A 19,806-nucleotide genomic window follows, 5' to 3' on the forward strand; every position below is an offset into this window, starting at 1 on the left:
GAAGCACGAGATCCTACCCCCTGTCCCGCTGGATGGCATTTTCCCATCCGGTGGAGTGAGGCCGGTAGGAGCTGCCCCCCAGGACGGGCGTGAGCAGGGAAACCAGGAACCCCGTGGGAGGGTGCCTACGCTCACCACACCAGGCGCCTGAGACATCACGGCACCAATGACTTCACGCTTCCCCGCAACGTCCTCCTCGGGGACTGTCGGCATCCTCGGCCAAGAGCCGCACAACGTGACTAACCATCCAGTCAGAAGAGCAACCCTCCCGTGGGTCCCCTGCCCGCCGCCCTTGGGTGTGAAAGAACCCAGTTGTCTGCTTTTGGGTTTTTCTTTTTTTCCCTTCATCCAGTTTACAGAAGTTGATGGTTTTGCTCCATCACCATGAGCAAGAAGAAACAGGCAGGGGTCAGTGCAGAGGAAGTAGAATGGGGAACAGGTCCAGGCGGGGGCAAATTTCGGTGCAGCAATTCAGGGGCGGCGGGGACACTGGGGCGGTGGGGCGGGCGTCCATCCACAGGCATCTGCTGCGTGTGCAGCCCCCAAGCAGGTGGTACGGGAGGCTGGAAAAAGGAGGAGAAACGCGGATTCGAGACGTGTCTGGGGGTGAAGGGAAATCAAGCCCGGCAAGGCCTGGGTGGAGCAAGGTTCAGCTTGCAGACGGAGGAAGCCGGAAGGTCGCCATAGCTCTGGACTGCTAGGTGCGGGGGAGGCCGGGAAGTTGGGACAGGTCTGGTCCCCGCTTTCATTTCCTCTTGTATAGCAAGTGTGGTGCCCTGCGGGCAGGGTGGGCTCTGGGAGGTTGGGAGGCAGGAATTGGAGGCCGGGGGTGGCTCCCCAGGTGCACGGTGGCTCAGGTGTGCACCCCTGGCGTGTGGGGAGCTGGCCGGATTCTGCACTGTTGGGCTCCAGCCGGAGAAAGTGGTGCACAGCAGGGGAGAAGGGGCTGGGGCATCTAGAAGAGTCCTCAGTACGCAGGCTGCCTGTCACTGCACAGAGTGAGTGGGAAAGGAGGCAGGCGGTGAGGAATGATCCCCACAGCTCAGAGGTCTGTGGGGCAGGGAGCAGTGAGGCGGGGGCCTGTAGCTCCTACAGAGGGAGGAGCCCCTGGGTGGGGCTGGACGTGGGGGAGAGAGGAGCCCAGATGTGCTGAACTGGCCATGCGTGGGAGGGAGACAGGAGAGGGAGCTTAAGGTGGGCCCAGGGGGAGAGGAAGAGAGCCCAAGAAGAGAGGGACCAGCGGGATGGAGGCAGCCAGAAAGCAGACACTGGACGAAATGGAAAGGACTTGGTAAGAGAGAGGGAGGCAGGAAAAAGGAGGGAAGAAAGAAGGGACAAAATGAAGGAAGGAAGCAATGAAGGACAGAAGGAGGGAGGGAGGAAGGCAAGGAGGGAGGAAGGGAGGAAGGAAGGAAAGAAGGGAGAGAGAGAGGGAAGGAAGGAAGGAAGGAAGGAAGGAAGGAAGGAAGGAAGGAAGCAGGAGGAAGAAGGGAAAGAAGGAAGGAAGGAAAGAAAGTAGAAAGGATGCAAGGAGGGAGGGAAGAGAAATGGAAGGAAGAAAGGAAATTTGTGGCTATCTGTTCTGTCAGCACCTGGGGAGCTAATACACCAAGAGTAAAGAGGGAGTGTTCAGAAAAGATAGAAAACATAGACCATTAACACAAGGAAATTACAGAAAACACCATCATGTGTGGTAAGAGAGAGAGAGGAACCTCCAAAAAAAGATAAGGAGTTAAAAGGATGAGGTCATAGGGAACACAAAGGCAGGAAGAAACAGCAGAGGCAGTTAGTGGCTGAGAGGGAGAGAAATACTTAGAGACCTAAGACCCTCGTTACAACTGACAAGTGACAACAACAATCACCAAGGAACCAACCCCAGCAAAAATACCACCAGGGAGATGGTGGGCAGACCACAAGACCCCACCCCAAACCCAAGCGTAGCATCAGGTGTTCTCTGTTGAGTGCAGCTTTATGTGACCAGATCCCTTTGCTTTTGTCCTTACGTGTTGAAAAAGTTTTAATAGACTTTGTTTTTGTTTTTAAGAGCAGTTTTAGGTTTACAGAAACATTTAAGTCAAAATTAAGGGATTCCTATATATGTGCTTCCCCTTGGACCTAGTCTCCCCCATTATTAATATTTGGCATCAGTGCGGCACAGCTGTTATAATTGATGGGCCAATATTGATACGTGATTATTGATTAAAGCCCACGGTTTACATTACAGTACTCTTGGTGTTGGACATTCTTTGAGTTTGGGACAGATGTGTACAACATGAATCCACCGTTATAGGATGATAACAGAGTAGTTTCACTGCCCTAAAAATCCTCTGTGCCCCACCTGCCCATCTGTCCCTCCCCCAACCCTGAAGACAGCTCACTTTTTTCTGTCTCCATACTTTTTCCTTTTCCAGGATGTCATAGAGTTGGAATCATACAGGACGTATCATTTTCAAGCTGCCTTCTTTCACTTAGTAAATTATTTAAGCTCCTCCATATCTCTCTGTGCACTTACCCCTTTTTATTTTCCTCTTTTATGTTTACACACCCCTTTCGATAGTTGCAAACCTCAAGTTTTAAAAAAAGAAGTTAAAAAAAAAGAGAAACCTCACAATATTGTTATTACCTCAACGGAAACCTGACCTATCATTTCTTTTTCTACTCGCCCCAATCCATTCTAAGTATTAAGACAGAATCAGAGTGTGTGTCAACTATACTCCTATAAAAACCTTTTGGAGGCACCTGGTGGCTCAGTCGGTTAAGCGTCCGACTTTAGCTCAGGTCATGATCTCACAGTCTGTGAGTTCGAGCCCCACGTCGGGCTCTGGTGTGACAGCTCAGAGCCTAGAGCCTTGCTTCGCATTCTGTGTCTCCCTGTCTCTCTGTCCCTCCCCTGCTCGTGCTCTGTGTCTGTGTCTCTCTGCCTCTCAAAAATAAACAGCAAAAAAATTTTTTAGTTAAAAAATTTAATACAAATTAGAAAATTAAAATTGTATGAACAAAAAGAGTCGGCACAATGAGAAAGGAATAGGAGTGCGTGTAATTTTCCTCACCAAGTACTGTGACATATCGGTGTGGCTTCAAGACTCATCTGGACCATGAGTCAAGCCTGATTAACGTGGTGGACGTGTGAATTTGCAGGGTAGATTCGCGGGGCACTGGTAAATCCTCCATCCACGCTTGTGCGCGGAGATCATTTGTAACCTGCCTCTCACAGGAAGCTGATTCCGGAGAAGAGAGAAGTCAGTGAGTGGGTTCCTGGTTTCTTGGTCACGCGGGGCTCTCGAGTAGGTGGACAGCCCAGGCCATTCTCTGCAGGTGAACCGGAATGCATTTCTTTGACAAATGAAGGCGTAGCCTGGGGAAGGGCTTGGGGAGCCTGCGTTCCACCCGGACCCCGGTCAGAGATGGTCCGGACGTGTCCGGGAGGCAGAGTAGTGGAGCCAGGACCTCACTCACAGTCCAGCAGCCTGGGAACGACCCTGACTCTCTGTCTCCACTGTTGTTTTGTGTGCAACATGGCCATCAAGTTGGTGCCCATCCTGGACTCAGCCCTGAGCCCTAGGGAGTGAGTGGATCTTGGTACCTGTGGTGGGCACAATAACATGCCCAGAGACGTGTCCATCCCGATGTCAGCATGGTGGACGTCGTAATAAGGGCCCCGCGGACGTCTATCTCCTCCACTAGATTACAGACGGGAATGATGCCAGAGCATGTGGTCAACTCACCGCAGGGACACAGAGGACACAGGGTGGGCTGGAGCCCGTGTCCAGGCTGCAGGCCAGGCCCTCGGTTCTGGGGACCCCTGAGACCGGTTGTAACCTGCAGTGACCCCCGGCAGACCAGCGGGCTGGCCATCAGCCTGGGGATGGTCCTGTGGTTTTCCCCCCCGAGCATCCCCCTGGGGAATCCTGTCTGGGTCCTCCTGCTGAGACCCCTAGTGAGAGCTGATTTCCTCACAGTGTGACTGTCCCTCCTTCCAGGGCTTCCTCGTCCTCACCAGCCGCCCCTGGGACCCTGGCCACGACCATCCTGTTCTGTGTGCTGCTGGACCCAGCGTTACCCCTGACTCAGGAGCAGCAGGGTAAGGGCGTGAAGCTGTCTGACCCTTTTCTGCCCGCCTCATTCCGCGTCCCTGTGTCCCTGGGGACACGTCCTGACACGTGAGGTCTCTGGGTCCTCCCGCACCTTACGCGCCTGCACAAAGTCTGTGCTGTCCAGCCTGGCCCCTGCCGTGTGCATCGCACGTGATGCTGATGAGGTGTGCTCACTCCGGAGTGCCCTGGGTCCAGGGCTGTGCACAAGCTGGCTGGACGTGTTCTCTAAATGCATCCGTGTTGTCAGAGTTCTGTTGACCGTCAAAGACTTTCCTCGGCTGGGTTATGTCCGGGATTTGGTCACTCGCTGACAGCTTCCCTGCTTTCTGATACCACTTCTGCCTTAGGACCAACCGGAGGAAGCCCGATGCGCTGTCCTCACGTATCACGGGGGCGCCCCGCTTCTAGGGAGTCACGTGATCTCCCCCACACTCACAGCCTCTGATCGGGGCACAACCGAATGGCCCCGCTTGTCCACTGTGAAACCTGCCCTCCCCTCTGTCCGCCCTTGAGTCCTGACAAGTGCCGCCGATGGTGGCCGACTCCCTCACCGTGGCGAGCTCGCAGTAAAAATAGTCTCTGCTGGTTCCACTTGGTGGTCTTGGCTCACGTCACAGTAGGCGTCCTCACATGGAGAAAAGTCACGGAGATCCAGCAGGAAGGGAGATGGGAAGGGGGGCAGATTCTGAGGATGTGCCAATGCCCTGGGGCCACCTGGGGTGGGACAGGGGAAGGGCACAGCATGTCCCGGCCTTGATCTTTGCTTACAAGATACGGGATGGGTCAGCGGCGGGGGGAGTGACGATGGGAAAAGGGCAACTTCTGAATCCGGTGGCTACGTCTTTCAGAGGTTCCAACCATGGAATGGGTCCCCAGTCTAAATATGAAGTTTGACCGAAGGACAATGGAACTGAGTTGGGACTGCAAAGAAAACACTACCTACCTCGAATGTGTGATGATCCACAAGGAGAAAGGAGAGATCAGAAAAAAGGTAAGATGATCTGATAAAGTCATCTGGTATCCTTCAGGAGGCTCTCTTCACGTTAGCAATAAGGCTTACAACAGGTGGGAATGAACAGCATGGGTATGACGTTGGGACACATCATGGTTCTAGATGTACCAGGGAGATAAGGGCTGGCCCGTGTCCAAAAGGTGCCTGGGGGCCCGATTCCCTGGGGGACTTAGCAACTCCTTGGAAAATGTCTTACCCCAAAAGGAAAGGGAGGGCGGGGCTCCCCAGAAAGGATGCCCAGCTCAAAGCTCCTATGAGGTTAGACCTCTCACAGGCTGTAGGGTGGGACCCTCGGGGATGATCACCCACGAAAGAGGGCGAAATGAGACAATCTGGTGGGATGCGGGACCCAGGGCCACAAGGGCAGATTCCGATCGGGAACCCGAATGTGCCCAGAATTTCCAGGGGGCACTTTCCGGGAGACGGAATGTCCAACAACAGTGATCAGGGGGAAGACATATGGCTTATTCTGTGATTTTCAGGCTTTGGTGTCCCGTCAGAGGGTGTTGCTTAGGGGAACCGCTGTCCTCCCAGCGGAAACGGCAGCCTTTGCCCGGTGGATCCATCCAAACTCATCCACACGGCGGACTTAATCCCAAGAAAGACATAGCATTAGTCCCGAGTGTTCGATGAAAACATGGTCACAAGGCTCACCAGATACAATGGTAACATGAAGCCTGTGACTGTATGAGGCGTTTGAGACAGGACAAGAAAACTCCCCCGCCTGGACCCCACTGAACCAGAATCTGCATTTTAACGGATCTCTGGTGACTGAGGGCCCCAGTGAAAGAAGGCCTCTGTTCCCGCCTTCTAAACAACACTATACACTGCAGGGTTGAGGTCCCACCCACGCGTTGGCACGCCAACACCCACCCAGAGAGTGTGCATGGGTGGTGGTGACTTCACGGGGTCAGTGGATGAACAGACGACATCCAGATGAGAAGAAAAAATTTCCTAATGCGCTGACTGGTTGCATCTTTTTAGCCCAAGAACAAAGACTGTCACTGCAACTTTTCCCATGATTCTCTCCATGGGGGAGTCACGTTCGTGGTTAAAGTAAATAGCACCCAAGGACCGATTCCAGAAAAACTGGTCTACGCTAACCCAGGTAGGGAAAACATCACAGTGATCCTTCTGGACATCATTACCCTCAAGGCATGCCCAATTTTGTCTTTCTTGTCTGACTTTGCTCACTTGGCATACATAACACCTTCTTTTTGTAACTGAGTACTACTCCATCGTGTGTATACATCACATCTTCTGTATCCATCCATTCAGCAACACCGTTTAGGCTGTGTCCACACGTTGGCTATCGCGAATCATAATGAATGATGATTCACATTATTGTGAATGTGTGCCGTAATGAACATGGGGGTGTGTATACCTTTTGGGGATCCGGATTTCGTTTCCTTTGGGTATAGACCCAAAAGTAGGGATTGCTGGGCCATATGAGAGTTCTGCGGTGAATATTTAGAGAAACTTCCTAATTTTTCCACAGTGGCTGCACTCACTCACATTCCCACCAGCAGTGCACAGGGTTCCCTGTTTTCCACACCCTCGCAGGTATTTATCTCTCCTCTTTTTCATAATAGCCATTTAGCGGGTGTGAGACGACAGCTCCTTGTGGCTTTGATTCGCATTTCTTTGATGATGAGTGATGTGGAGTATCTTCCCACGTAGCCGTTGGCCATCTGTGTATCTTCTTCTGAAAAATGTATATTCAGGTCCTTTGCCCTATTCAGGTTGTTTCAGTTTTGGGGGGTCTTTTGTTGTGTTTGTTTGTTTGTTTTCTTTTGTTGTTTTCTCCTTCTTCTCCTCCTCCCACTTCTCCTCCTCCTCCTCCTTCTTCTCCTTCTCCTCCCAAACCCAGAGTCAAATGCTTAATGGACTGAGCCACCCAGGCGCCCCTTATCTGTGTGTTCTTAATTTTCTTCATCAATGTCAGATAATATTCAGTATACACATCTTTCACCTTCTTGGTTCAGTTTATTCCTAAGTATTGTATTCTTTTTGTTGCTATCAGAACAAAGGGATTATTTCCTTTTTTAAATTTTTCTTATTTTTAAGTAATCTCTACACCCAATGTGGGGCTCAAACCCACAGTCCCCACGTCAAGAGTCACATGCTCTACCAGCTGAGCCCGTCAGGCGTCCTGGAATTATTTTCTTAATTCTCTTCCTAAACGGGTTGCCATTAGAGTATACAAATACTGCTGATTTTTGTATGCTGATTTTGTATCCTGCAACTTTATTACATTTATTTTTTAGCTATAATAAAAGTGTTTTTTGGGGCACCTGGGTGGCTCAGTTGGTTGAGCGGCAGAGTTTGGCTCAGGTCATGATCTCGCGGTTCGTGAGTTCCAGCCCCATGTCGGGCTCTGGGCTGACAGTTCAGAGCCTGGGGCCTGCTTTGGATTCTGTGTCTCCCTCTCTCTCTGCTCCTCCCCTGCTTCCACTCTGTGTCTCTCTCTTTCTGAAAAATAAATAAATATTTTTAAAAATTAAAAAAAAATTAAAGTGTTTTGTTTGTTTAGTTTTTAGGGGGTTTTTGTACACATATGATTATATTATCAGCAAACAGATAATCTTGATTTTTTTTTAAATTTCCATACCTCTATTTCTTTTTCTTGTCGAATTGCTCTGGCTAGGATTTCCCATGCTATGTTTAAATTGAGGTGGTGATGGGGCACCTGGTGGCTCAGTCGGTTAAGCAACCGACTTCAGCTCAGGTCATGATCTCACAGTCTGTGAGTTCCAGCCCCACGTCGGGCTCTGTGCTGACGGCTCCGAGCCTGGAGCCTGCTTCCGATTCTGTGTCTCCCTCTCTCTGTCTGCCCCTCCCCTGCTCACGCTCTCTCTCTCTCTGAAAAATAAATAAACATTAAAAAAAATTTAAATCGAGCTGGTGAGAGTGCCTACAGTAGACTCATTTCCTACCTTACAAGGCAAGCTTTCTGTTTTTTTCCATTGCTGTTAGCTATGGGCTTTTTTACATCTGTCCTTTATTGTGTTGAGGCAAATTCTTTCTTTACGTATTTTATTGAAAGGTTTTTTTTTTTTTTTTTCAATCATGAATGGATACTGAATTTTTGGATATCGGGATGTGATTTTCTTTCCTTCCGTGTGTGTATGAGACTTTGGCTTCAGGGTGATCCTGTCCTCATGAAATGAATTTGGGGGACACTGGGTGGCTCAGTCTGTTAAGCATGCGACTCTCGATTTTGGCTCAGGTCATGAGTTTGAGCCTTGCATCAGGCTTCCCGCTGATAGCACTGAGCCTGCTTGGGATTCTCTCTCTTCCTCTCTCTCTCTGCTCCTTCCCACCTCTCTCTCTCTCTCTCTCTCTCTCTCGAAATAAAAAGTAAATAAAACAAAATGAATTTGGAACTGTTTCCTCTTCTTCCATTTTTTGGACGTGTTTAAGAAGGACTGGAACGAACTATTGTTTGAATGCTCGGTAGAGGCTCCAAGCATGTGGTCCACTTGCCCAGATTGTTTCCTTCTTGTGTCTTCTCAGGTGGCGAGGGCACCGCTGCCCAAAACTTCTCCTGTTTTATCTACAACGTGAACTTCATGAACTGCACTTGGGCGAAAGGTCGGGCTGCGCCTGATGACGTCCAATATTTCTTGTACATACAAGACTTTAAGTAAGTGTCGACCTTGTGTAGGCGGCCTTGAAAAGCACAGGGCGGGAGGGGGGGACGCCCTGACCGGTCTCCGAACACCTTGGAATCTTGTAGGGAAAAAAGGGAAAGAGAGTGTCCTCATTACGTGACGGACTCACGAACCCACGTCGGATGTCACCTGCACGATCTGTCGGGATTAACGTTCCGCAATTACTTCCTGGTGAACGGTACCAGCCGAGAGACGGCGGTCCAGTTTTTTGATACGATTTTGTCCTTGAAAAAAATAGGTAAGAACGGCGTCCTGTGGGGTGAACCCATGCTTGGCAGGCGAGCTTGGAACAGGATTTGCTGGGACACCAGCCCGCGTTTCTTGGGGCTGCTGTTAGCACCTGGCCACAAACTGGGGGGGGGGGGGGGGGGTGGAAGAACGGAAATGTATTCTTTCGCAGCTCTGGAGGCCAAAGACCCCGAGTCGAGGTGTGCATACGGTTCCTTCCTCCTGGAAGGTGGCCGAGTAAGGGGGCCAGCACCCCTTCTACTCAGAACTCGGCGTGGTGAAAAGGTGTGGTGCCCGTGCCCCCCGCCGCCCACTGGAGGAAGCCAGAGCCCCCCCCCCCCGCAGGCCCCCACAGTGAAGTCCCAGCAGGACAGAGGGGGACATTCCGACCGGGAGGTGGCGGGAGGGGAATTCGGGCTCGCTTGTGGGCCTCCCCATGGGGTAGCGGGCACAGCCTTCTCTTGCCTTTTGGGGGGACCCCGCTGACAAACGGATGCCAGCTCACGTCTCCCCCAACCCCTCTTGCAGAGCCACCAGTTGGGGGAGCTCTAGGTGGCCGCTGGGGCCCCTGGGACTGTCACAGCAGGTCAAACGTCCCCTGGCCCAGACGTGGCCACCTTCCTTCCGAGGGAATCCCGACTTTTCTCTCTTCTTCCCCGTGTTTCCAAGACTTTTATTGGACCCAGGAGGCCCCAAGATTATTGCAAACTTCAGCCCTGTGATACTGTGACTTCCCATCGGCCGCTCTGGGTCTCCGTCCCGGCTCTGTGGCCCAGGGCTGACCAGAGCCTTTGAATTTCCCGGGGTCCAGAGCCGTGAATGTGTCTTTTGTTATGTTAACGAGGTGACTGCGGAAAAGCGCTCCGGGCGGGGGCCGGTTGCCAGGGTTACCAACCGCAGGATCGGTGGCTTTGAATTCTCAGTTCCCTCCTCTGACTTGGGCGAGGGGCAGGGGGATGGGAGAGGGGCTGGGGGCCCCAAGGGGCAACGGTTTAAGGAGTCGTGTCTGCGTAAGGAAGGCTGCGTGCCGTCCCGAAAGGACCGGGAACGGAACGCGCCCCCTCCCACCTCCGGGGTTGAGGAGCGAATGTGGCCGCCGGGAGGAGACACAGACCGCACGTCCCCAGCCTTGGCGCCACCCACCCCGCGGGGTATCCCTTCTCCGCTCGCCGGGTCAGGACGTGCGTCCTCTCCGCCCGGCTGTCCCCATAGTGGCCCCGTGCCCGCTCAGCGCCCCCTGCGTCCCTCCTTCCCTCCCCCGGGGTTCCCGGGTCCCTCCCCGCAGCCGGCCACGCGGTCACGCGTGCGCACCGCCAGCCCTGCCCGCGCGCCCGCCCGCCGTCCCCTTTGGTGCTCCGGGGGACCCCTTCCGGCTGCCCCTTGACGCCCGGCGGGCGGACCTGGGCCGGAGCCCCCGGGGCTCAGGGCCGTGACCTCGGCCCCCCTCGCAGAAATATACAGCCCGCCCAACAACGTCAGCGTCCACTGCAACCCGTCCCACTGCCAGATCCTCTGGGACCCGCCCAGGACGCGACACCCCTCGTCCGCCTGGGACTTCAACTACCAGCTGCGCATCCAGAAACAGGTCAGTGCGCTCGGCCCCGGACCGGACGGCGTCGACCCAGAGGGCAGACCAGCGCCCCGCCCCCCGCCGCGAGGGCCCGGTGCCCGCGGCCCGGCAGCCATGGGTGAGGCGGGGCGGCGGGCAGAGGAGGACACGGTGCCCCCCGCGCGGGACGGTCACCCAGGGCGAGGGGACACCCCCGGCTGCACCCCGAAAGCCGTCGGGGCTTGGAGGTGAGCAGGCCGAGGCGGGACGCACAGGCCCTGGCCGTCCACGCCGCCGGCACCCGCCTGGAGAAGGGGGTTCTTTCCTCCAGGACCGCCGGGACCCAGTGTAGACAAGGCAGGTCCGCTCCGCCACGGCCACGGGAGGCCATGGGGGGGGGGGGCAAGGCGGACTCTCTCTTCCTCATCAACGGAGACTCGGTATAGACGGGGGGACGCTAGGCTCCATATGGACGTGCGCCCAGTGTAGACGGGGGACGCTAGGCTCCATATGGACGTGCGCGCAGTGTAGACAGGGGCACGCTAGGCTCCATGTGGACGTGCGCCCAGTGTAGACAGGGGGGACGCTAGGCTCCATATGGACGTGCGCCCAGTGTAGACAGGGGGGACGCTAGGCTCCATATGGACGTGCGCGCAGTGTAGACAGGGGGGACGCTAGGCTCCATATGGACCTGCGCCCAGTGTAGACAGGGGGATGCTAGGTTCCATATGGACGTGCGCCCAGTGTAGACAGGGGGACGCTAGGCTCCATATGGACGTGCGCCCAGTGTAGACAGGGGGGACGCTAGGCTCCATATGGACCTGCGCCCAGTGTAGACAGGGGGGGACGCTAGGCTCCATATGGACGGGCACGCAGTGTAAGACAGGGGGGACGCTAGGCTCCATATGGACCTGCGCCCAGTGTAGACAGGGGGGACGCTAGGCTCCATATGGACGTGCGCGCAGTGTAGACAGGGGGACGCTAGGCTCCATATGGACGGGCACGCAGTGTAGACAGGGGGGACGCTAGGCTCCATATGGACCTGCGCCCAGTGTAGACAGGGGGGACGCTAGGCTCCATATGGACGTGCGCCCAGTGTAGACAGGGGGACGCTAGGCTCCATATGGACGGGCACGCAGTGTAGACAGGGGGGACGCTAGGCTCCATATGGACCTGCGCCCAGTGTAGACAGGGGGACGCTAGGCTCTATATGGACGTGCGCCCAGTTTAGACAGGGGGGACGCTAGGCTCCATATGGATGTGCGCCCAGTGTAGACAGGGGGGACGCTAGGCTCCAAATGGACGTGCGCCCAGTGTGGACAGGGGGGACGCTAGGCTCTATATGGACGTGCGCCCAGTGTAGACAGGGGGGACGCTAGGCTCCATATGGACCTGCGCCAGTGTAGACAGGGGGGACGGTAGGCTCCATATGGACCTGCACCCAGTGTAGACAGGGGGATGCTAGGTTCCATATGGACGTGCGCCCAGTGTAGACAGGGGGACGCTAGGCTCCATATGGACGTGCACCCAGTGTAGACAGGGGGAGCCCTCTCTCCACTTCCAGCTGCACCCAGTGTAGACAAGGGGGAGCCCTCTCTCCACATCCGCCTGCGCCCAGTGTAGACAAACACGACCTCCAGCCCTTGTTTGGCCCCATCCGCCACTGGCTTGAACCCTAGGCATGATCAGGCCCCATTTCCCTCCGTGGATGAGTCCCACCCTCAGTCCCCATGTGACTCGGGGTGAAGGCAGCTCACAGGGCCTCAGCCGTCCCTTGGGCCCCAGGGTGTGACCCTTGACCACACTCCCAGGGGACAACGTGTGAAAACTGTAAAAATGTGCCCAATGCAGAAAAGTACATCTAGTTCTGTTTGTTTGTTTCTAGAACAACAAGGAACACGCCGGAAATCAACTGGTGAGTTAAAACCCTGACCCAGAAGATTCCTGTGAGCGTGACCCAGATTTCTTCCTGCCAAACACCTGTAGTGGATGGACGTCAACGTCCTTTATGGGGACGTTTCCTAAGTCCTAGGGACACTCTGACCTTCCGTATCGTCTTCTGTCCAATGGGGCTTAGCTCGGTCCCCGTCTCTGCTCCTGGCCCTTGTACCTGCTGAGTGATTTCTACTTGGGGGAGCCCCCGAGACCACGTGTTTCTAGACAGTTCTGATGCTCGGCCCCGTGAGGGAGCGTGCTTCTGAACCTGTCAGCTGCCTCGGTGGGGCCGTTGGAACGGCATTCCCCCCCGCCCGCTCCCCCCCACGTCCCGCCCCAGCCCTTCTTTGCTGAACAGAGGAGACCCTGCCTTGAAACTTCTCTTTTCTGTCCAAAGATCGACGTGACCGGCAAATCGGAAAATAAATACAACTTCCCGAGTCCAGAGCCCAGACCCAAGCACACTGTGACGATACGGGCCTCAGACGCACGGGGACAGCATTGGAGCGCCTGGAGCCAGCCCGTGGAGTTCGGTACGTGACCCGGGAGCGCCTCTGAATCCATCTGTTAGCCCGTCCCGTCTCCCTGGAGGCTCACGACCCAGGGGTTCCCGTGCGCTTGTCTGTGTTCCTTCAGAGGAAGGACAAACGCCCGCAGCCTCCTGAAACGGCCACCCCACCCGGAAGGGGTCTCCTGGTCTGACACTTGTAGGGCGACTTTGTTGAAGCCGTATGCCCGCAGAGAAAAAAAAAAAACCATATGCCTGGAAATGCGTATGGTTGGGGGGGTCCATTTGTATTTATTTTCTTATTTTTTAAATTTACTTATCTATTTGGTCCATTTCTATTTTATTTGGAGGTTAAAGTTTATTTATTTGGTCCATTTTTATTTTATTTGGGGATTTGAAATGTATTTACTTCGTCATTTGGTTTGTTTTTTAGAAATTAATTAATTTTTTTGGTCCTTTTTTAAAAATGTTTATGTTTTTATTTAAAAAAGTTGTTTTTAATGTTTTTATTTATTTTTGAGACAGAGAGAGACAGAGCATGAGCAGGGGAGAGTGCAGAGAGAGAGGGAGACAAAGAATCCAAAGCGGGCTCCAGGCTGCGAGCTGTGAGCGCAGAGCCTGATGCAGGGGTTGAAGTCATGAACCGTGAGATCATGACCAGAGCCGAAGTCGGACGCTTAATCGACGGAGCCTCCCAGGAGCCCCAAATGTTTGTTTATTTTTGAGAGACAGAGCAGGAGCAGGGGAGAGGCAGAGAGAGAGGGAGACACAGAATCCAAAGCGGGCTCCAGGCTGCGAGCTGTCAGCGCAGAGCCTGATGCAGGGGTTGAAGTCATGAACCGTGAGATCATGACCAGAGCCGAAGTCAGACGCTTAATCGACGGAGCCTCCCAGGCGTGCCTTTTTGGTCCCCTTTGAAATCGGTTTATCGCACCGTCAGAGCACGTGCTGGTGTGGACGATGCAGAGACCCCTTTGGCTCATGGACAGCTTTGCGGGAAGGCTTCGGGGTGGACACTTGGCGGGTCCCCCGCCGCTCTGAGCCTTTGTCCTCCGCGGCCAGCCGGCGAGGGAATGACTGCCGTGTGTCCCCAGTCTGCCCTGAGGGGTACGAGGTGCGTCCCCCTGTCTCCCCAGGCTCTACACAAGCCACAGCCAACTTTGTGCACGTCTATGTGCTCGTGGTCCTGGGGACCTTCGTCTGTGCCCTGATTCTCAGCTGCCTTGTGAAAAGGTAACGCCACTGGTGGGTTGGATGGAGCTCACAGAGCCGGTGGTGTGCCCTCAGCAGGGGGCGGTGTAGACGCGGGCCAAGGGGGGCCTCGTCGGGACCCCCGACGGGCAGCCCCAGAGCCCCCCAGGGGCCCTACCGAGCCCACCCGTGCGCCCCCCCTTCAGCCGGATGGGCTCTGGGGGCCCCTGACATCAGCTTCTCTTTCTGCCAAAGCTTCCTGTCCCCGTGCGAGTCTCACCGAGGCCTCGGGGCCCAGCCGGTGACTTCCAGTCCTCCCGCCTTTGCATGTGGGGAACGGGGGCTCCCGTGTGGGCAGCAGACGTGTGCCCTCGACTCCAACAGGGTCTCGGGGCCCCTCCCGTGCGCCTCAGAACGAAAGGCACACGCAGAAAGTTAATTCTCACCTACAGGCCAGTTCAGGGCATGCCTTGCGAACCTGGGGCGTCTTCGCAGAGGGTGGCCCTCCTGCACGATGGGGGGACCCTCTGGGTGGCCTCCTGTGCCCAGCCCTCGATGGCCCCTCGCGTCCTGGCTGGGCATCCGGTGGCCGTTCCCCTCAGGACTGAGGCGCGTGGCCAACGGCACAGGACAAGGGGGGGCTTCGTGGCCGGCTGAATGCGGGGGCCGCACGGCACCCCCGTTGCCCAGGGACCCTGCACCTGGGAGCAGACGGGAACAGGGGCCACAGCCACCGGAACGGTGACAGAGCGCGTGCTTTACCCAGGGCACTTATCTTCGTGAAAAGCTGCTTGCGTTTCCTGTGGAAACAGGAAAAAATGACCACAAACCAGATGTCTTGAAACAACAGAAATGAATCATCTCCAAGCATTGGAGACGAGAGTCTGAGACCCAGACAGGGAAGGACCACTGAGATCCAGGAGGGGCAGGGCCACTGAGATCCAAGGTGGGCAGGGCTGCTGAGATCCAGGCAGGGGGAGACCAGTGAGACCCAGGCAGGGCAGGACCACTGAGATCCAGGCAGGGCAGGGACACCCGTCATTGGATTTAGGTTCCCTCATGCAGGATGAGCTCATATTAACTTGATTACATCTGCAAAGATAAAATTCCCAACAACGTCCTGTTTCCAGGTGCCTGGACTCAGGACCTGAGTATGTATTTTGGGGGGACAGCACTCAGCTGTTCAGGCTCAGATGCACAAATGAAGTCAGGCCACTGGAAATCGTGCTGACCACAAACCCGGCTCGCGGCCAGGAACCTGCTGGATCGGAAAGTGTGCTCTCCAAGGTTGGAGGGACAGGGGGACATGTCCGGGGACCCCGGGCTCCCCCAGGATGCCCGCGATGGGCCACATCCTGCGGTCCATCCCCGTACCCCAGGGACTCAGTCTCGTGTTTGCTCATTTCTCTGAGATTCGAGCCTTCAGTGAAATCGTTCCCCGGAACGTGGCCGTGGCTTCTCACACGGCAGGAGGACGTGTCCCACGTCACAGACGGGTGAGGTTACATGCCGGTCGGTCCTTCACACGCTCCTTGTGTCCCCAGGTTGTTTGCATCAGAGACCTTATTCCCGCGGATTCCGCACATCAAGGATAAATGGAGTGAGAACGTTCACACTGACCACCAGGTAGGTTGGGGAGGGGGGGGCACCGAACCAGCACGGGGGGTGGGCAGTGAGCCTCCTTCCCCTCCCTTGGTCCCCAGGCTCGGTCCTGCCCCAGGACCTTTGCACGTGCCGGACCGTATGCCTGGAGGCCCCTGTCCCAAGCCGTCCCATCAGGCGGTCCTTTTATGCCTCAGTCACAGGGCGGCTCCGCCCACCGGGCCCCCGGTTCCCATCCACAGCCCTCGGCCACCCGAGCCCCGCTCGCTGGGTTCCTGAAAACCCGACACCCCCGTCCTCCCTGTGCTCCCCAGATCATCTGGGAGAAATCCACCCCGGATACAGGAAAGATCGACCATGAAGAGATCCTAACCGTGGAGGAAGTCACCGTCGCCCCGGAGAGCGTGTGACCCACAAAGATGCTTCCAGCCCCGGAACGTTCTGGAAGCCGTTTTGTCTTTTCATTGTTTGAACACTTATTTATACGGCACTCTATTTTTTTACTTTAAAACAACGTGGTCTTTTGCAAGGATGCCTGTAGTCGGAGTTGAATGCCGTTGGGTCCCGACCCCATGACGCACCTTCCTTGACCCCCAGGGAGCAATGAGCCTTTCCCTCCCGTGGCTCAGGCGTCCGCCTGCCAGCAGCCGGTGGGGTTGGGACATGGCCTCTGACACACTTGTCCCGTGCGAACAGTGGCCTCCCCGTACAGGGACCATCTCAGGGTCCCGAGCGTAATCACCTGTAAGGGCCCGTTGGTCACAGAAGGTCACATGTTCACAGGCTTCGGGAATCGGGTCGTGGACGTCCCTGGGGACATTAGTCCACAACATGGGGGTCAGGACTTGGACACCTTTGTGTGCGGGCATGGGAGGGAGGGGAGGGGACTTCCCTCAAAGATCCTGGCCGCACCTCTGCATCGTGACTTCTGAGAGGGCAAATGCTACGACCTGCAGGCCGCCCTGCGCACGTGAGGGTATGCGCCAGGACAGCGTCTAACGCGGGCCTTCGTGAGACAACAGGGCACATCCAGGACCGGAAGTGAACGTGGCCGTGAAGGATGTCAGCTGCACGTACCCGGGGTGCCCGCAGAAGGTCTCCAAGCCAGCAGGAGTGTCCCGTGGAAACCACGGCTTACCTCCGGGCTGGATTTGTTCATGAGGACAAAGCTAACGGGAGAGCAAGATATATGTGGAAAATGTATATACAGAGAGATACAGATACAGACACAGATCCAGGTAGATCCATATCGAAATATATACCCAGAAGAGACAGGAAAATATATATGTGGATACGTATGCACAAAGAGATACATATTTGCAGAAATATGTGTGGATATGTATGCACAAAGAGATACATGTTTGCAGAAATATGTGTGGATACGTATGCACGAAGAGATACATATTTGCAGAAATACGTGTGGATACATGTGCACAAAGAGATACATATTTGCAAAATATGTGTGGATACGTATGCACGAAGAGATATCTATTTGCAGAAATATGTGTGGATACGTATACAGGAAGAGATATCTATTTGCAGAAATATGTGTGGATACGTATGCACGAAGAGATATCTATTTGCAGAAATATGTGTGGATACGTATGCAGGAAGAGATACATATTTGCAGAAATACCTGTGGATACGTATGCGCGAAGAGATAGATGTTTGCAGAAATACATGTGGATATGTATGCACAAAGAGATACACGTCTGCAGAAATACGTGTGGATACTTATGCACGAAGAGATACATGTTTGCAGAAACACATCCGCACATATAAACAAAAAGATACACACGAAGACGATACACAGATGGTTATCCAGGAATTGGCTCATGCGATGTCGATGGCGGGGCTGCTGAGGGTGAAATCTGCCGGGCAGGTGGGCATGTAGTAGGGGACACTCCAGACTTGAGGCAGAATTCCTTCTCTGGGAAACCTCAGAGTGTGCCCTTGAGGTGTTCGCCTGATTAGACGAGGCCCACCCCCCATGTGAACTAGCATCTCTTCAAGTCAGCTGCTTGTGGATTTTTTGTCCCACCTACAAAACAGCCCGAGTGAGTGTTTGAATAATGGGGACGGAGGGGGGCGCTGTTGCCCATCCATGTGATGCCCATCCACATGAAATGCCCGTCACGGAACTATTTAAAGGGTGAACTCATCATGATGTGCTGTCCAGTGGGTCCCCTGTGCCAGTCCTAGGTGACCCCCGCCAGGGCAGCGGGCACACGCTCCCGACAGTAGTCCCCACGCCCAACCTGTGCCTTCCCATGGGCTCCTCTGGGCTCAGGCGTGCCGGCCCCGGGGGGAGAGGCTGGTGCAGACCTCCTAGTCCCGGCTCTTTGTTCCACAGCAGCTCCCAACACTCTTGGAGGAGTTCACGGCCGTGTCTCCGACTCACCCCACCTCACGGGTTCCCACAGGTGCTTCTCCATTCCGCCTCCCAAGCCTCCCTCTCCTCTGACCCTGAACATGTTTTAGAGTCACTTCCTGGATTCGCGAGCGGATGTGGTATCAGTCATTATCCTGCTAGTATGAATTTGGAAGCACGGGCCCAGACTCCCTGCATTTCGTTCTCATCTGGAAGCGTGGACGGTGTTGTGGGGAATCTAAACTCAGAAGGAGGAGTCTCTGGCCGTGATTCTTTCATTCCCCAACCAGCTAAGAGTTCTGGGCGACAGCCGCTACCCCACTTCCGTTATTCAATCAAACACTCACTGAGGGGTGTTTTGTAGGTGGGACCAAAAGTCCGCAAGCAGCTCACTTTAAGTAAAGAGAGGTGACGTCACATGGGGGTGGGCCTCGTCTAATCAGGTGACGACCTCAAGGGCACCCCCTGAGGTTTCCCGGAGAAGAAAACCCTAAGATGAGTCCCAGAGGAATACTTTCATGCTCCACACCTTGCAAAGACCGTAGGCTGTGGGGACCGGCCAGCCACAGGCTGGGGGTCAGAAGGACCAGAGTGGTGGCAGGGACCAGGCCCAGACCTTGGGGTTTTCCTTGGAGCCGTGGTTCTCACAGCCCCGTTGTTCTTACAGGTGGGGCCATACCACTTGTGGGGAGGAAGGCTCCCTCGTGCCTGTGCTCCTGAGATAATGGTCTGGGGCCCACCTCGGCCCCCAGGGTCTCCCATGGTCAAGAGCGTCAGGCGAAGGCACCCGGGGGGCTGAGCGGCTGACGGGGGAGGGATCTGAGCCCATGGGGAGTTCACCCCCAGGAAATGAGACCTGGGGACACAGTGGCGCTCGCAGGAGGCCGTGCAGGTGAGTGGGGGTCCTTTCTCTTGCACAGGCACGGGGTGAGGGGCCAGGGACAGCAGGACAAGTGCTGGCGGTGGGTAAGGGAACCGGGGACCCACTGGAAGGTGATCGGACTCTGGAAATGCAGGCAGGGCAGCCCAGGTGGGAGGGGGCGTTTGCATTAGGTTCCAAGGGGCTGACGACACAGCAGCACAAACCACTGGGGAGGCCTTGAAACTTCGCATGTGCATCTCCCCCCAACCCCGCCCCAGCTCTGCAGACCAGAGTCTGAGATCCAGGCAGGGCTGCTGAGCTCCAAGAGGGGCAGAGCGGCTGAGACCCAGGCGGGGCAAGACCCTTGAGACCAGGCGGGGCCAGGGCCGCTGAGATCCAGGCAGGGGAGGGCCACTGAGACCCAGGCAGGGCAGGGCCGCTGAGATCCAGGCAGGGCAGGGCCACTGAGATCCAGGCAGGGCAGGGCTGCTGAGATCCAGGCAGGGCAGGGCCACTGAGACCCAGGCAGGGAAGGACCCCTGAGATCCAGGCAGGGCAGGGCCGCTGAGATCCAGGCAGGGGAGGGCCACTGAGATCCAGGCAGGGCAGGGCCACTGAGGTCCAGGCAGGGCAGGGCCACTGAGATCCAGGCAGGGCAGGACCGCTGAGATCCAGGCAGGGGAGGGCCGCTGAGATCCAGGCAGGACAGGACCACTGAGATCCAGGCAGGGCAGGGCCGCTGAGATCCAGGCAGGGGAGGGCCACTGAGATCCAGGCAGG

At 55.6% G+C, this 19,806-nt stretch overlaps 2 protein-coding genes across 5 annotated transcripts in view; both read left to right on the forward strand.

Moving 5' to 3' along the window:
- Positions 1–16,326, forward strand: part of LOC115507872 (granulocyte-macrophage colony-stimulating factor receptor subunit alpha-like) — a 29,160-nt gene extending 12,834 nt beyond the window's left edge. The window contains exons 2-13 of the mRNA XM_032592263.1: positions 5–314; positions 4,001–4,081; positions 4,943–5,085; positions 6,091–6,214; positions 8,623–8,752; positions 8,846–9,018; positions 10,460–10,593; positions 12,443–12,472; positions 12,890–13,025; positions 14,137–14,233; positions 15,736–15,817; positions 16,108–16,326. Coding sequence (XP_032448154.1) covers positions 167–314; positions 4,001–4,081; positions 4,943–5,085; positions 6,091–6,214; positions 8,623–8,752; positions 8,846–9,018; positions 10,460–10,593; positions 12,443–12,472; positions 12,890–13,025; positions 14,137–14,233; positions 15,736–15,817; positions 16,108–16,203 — 1,374 coding nt within the window. The 5' untranslated portion in view covers positions 5–166 and the 3' untranslated portion in view covers positions 16,204–16,326. The remainder of the gene's footprint in view (positions 1–4; positions 315–4,000; positions 4,082–4,942; positions 5,086–6,090; positions 6,215–8,622; positions 8,753–8,845; positions 9,019–10,459; positions 10,594–12,442; positions 12,473–12,889; positions 13,026–14,136; positions 14,234–15,735; positions 15,818–16,107) is intronic.
- Positions 16,327–17,254: 928 nt separating this feature from the next.
- LOC115507873 (granulocyte-macrophage colony-stimulating factor receptor subunit alpha-like) overlaps positions 17,255–19,806 on the forward strand; it is a 39,050-nt gene continuing 36,498 nt past the window's right edge. For 2 of the 4 annotated variants that reach the window (XM_032592261.1, XM_032592262.1), the window contains exon 1: positions 17,255–19,056. The gene's annotated coding sequence lies outside the window, so the exon portion shown is untranslated. The remainder of the gene's footprint in view (positions 19,057–19,806) is intronic. The other 2 variants (XM_032592258.1, XM_032592260.1) reach the window with 2 other exon arrangements.

This window comes from Lynx canadensis, chromosome X (genome assembly GCF_007474595.2).
Source record: "Lynx canadensis isolate LIC74 chromosome X, mLynCan4.pri.v2, whole genome shotgun sequence".
In the NCBI taxonomy this organism is placed as follows: domain Eukaryota; kingdom Metazoa; phylum Chordata; class Mammalia; order Carnivora; family Felidae; genus Lynx; species Lynx canadensis.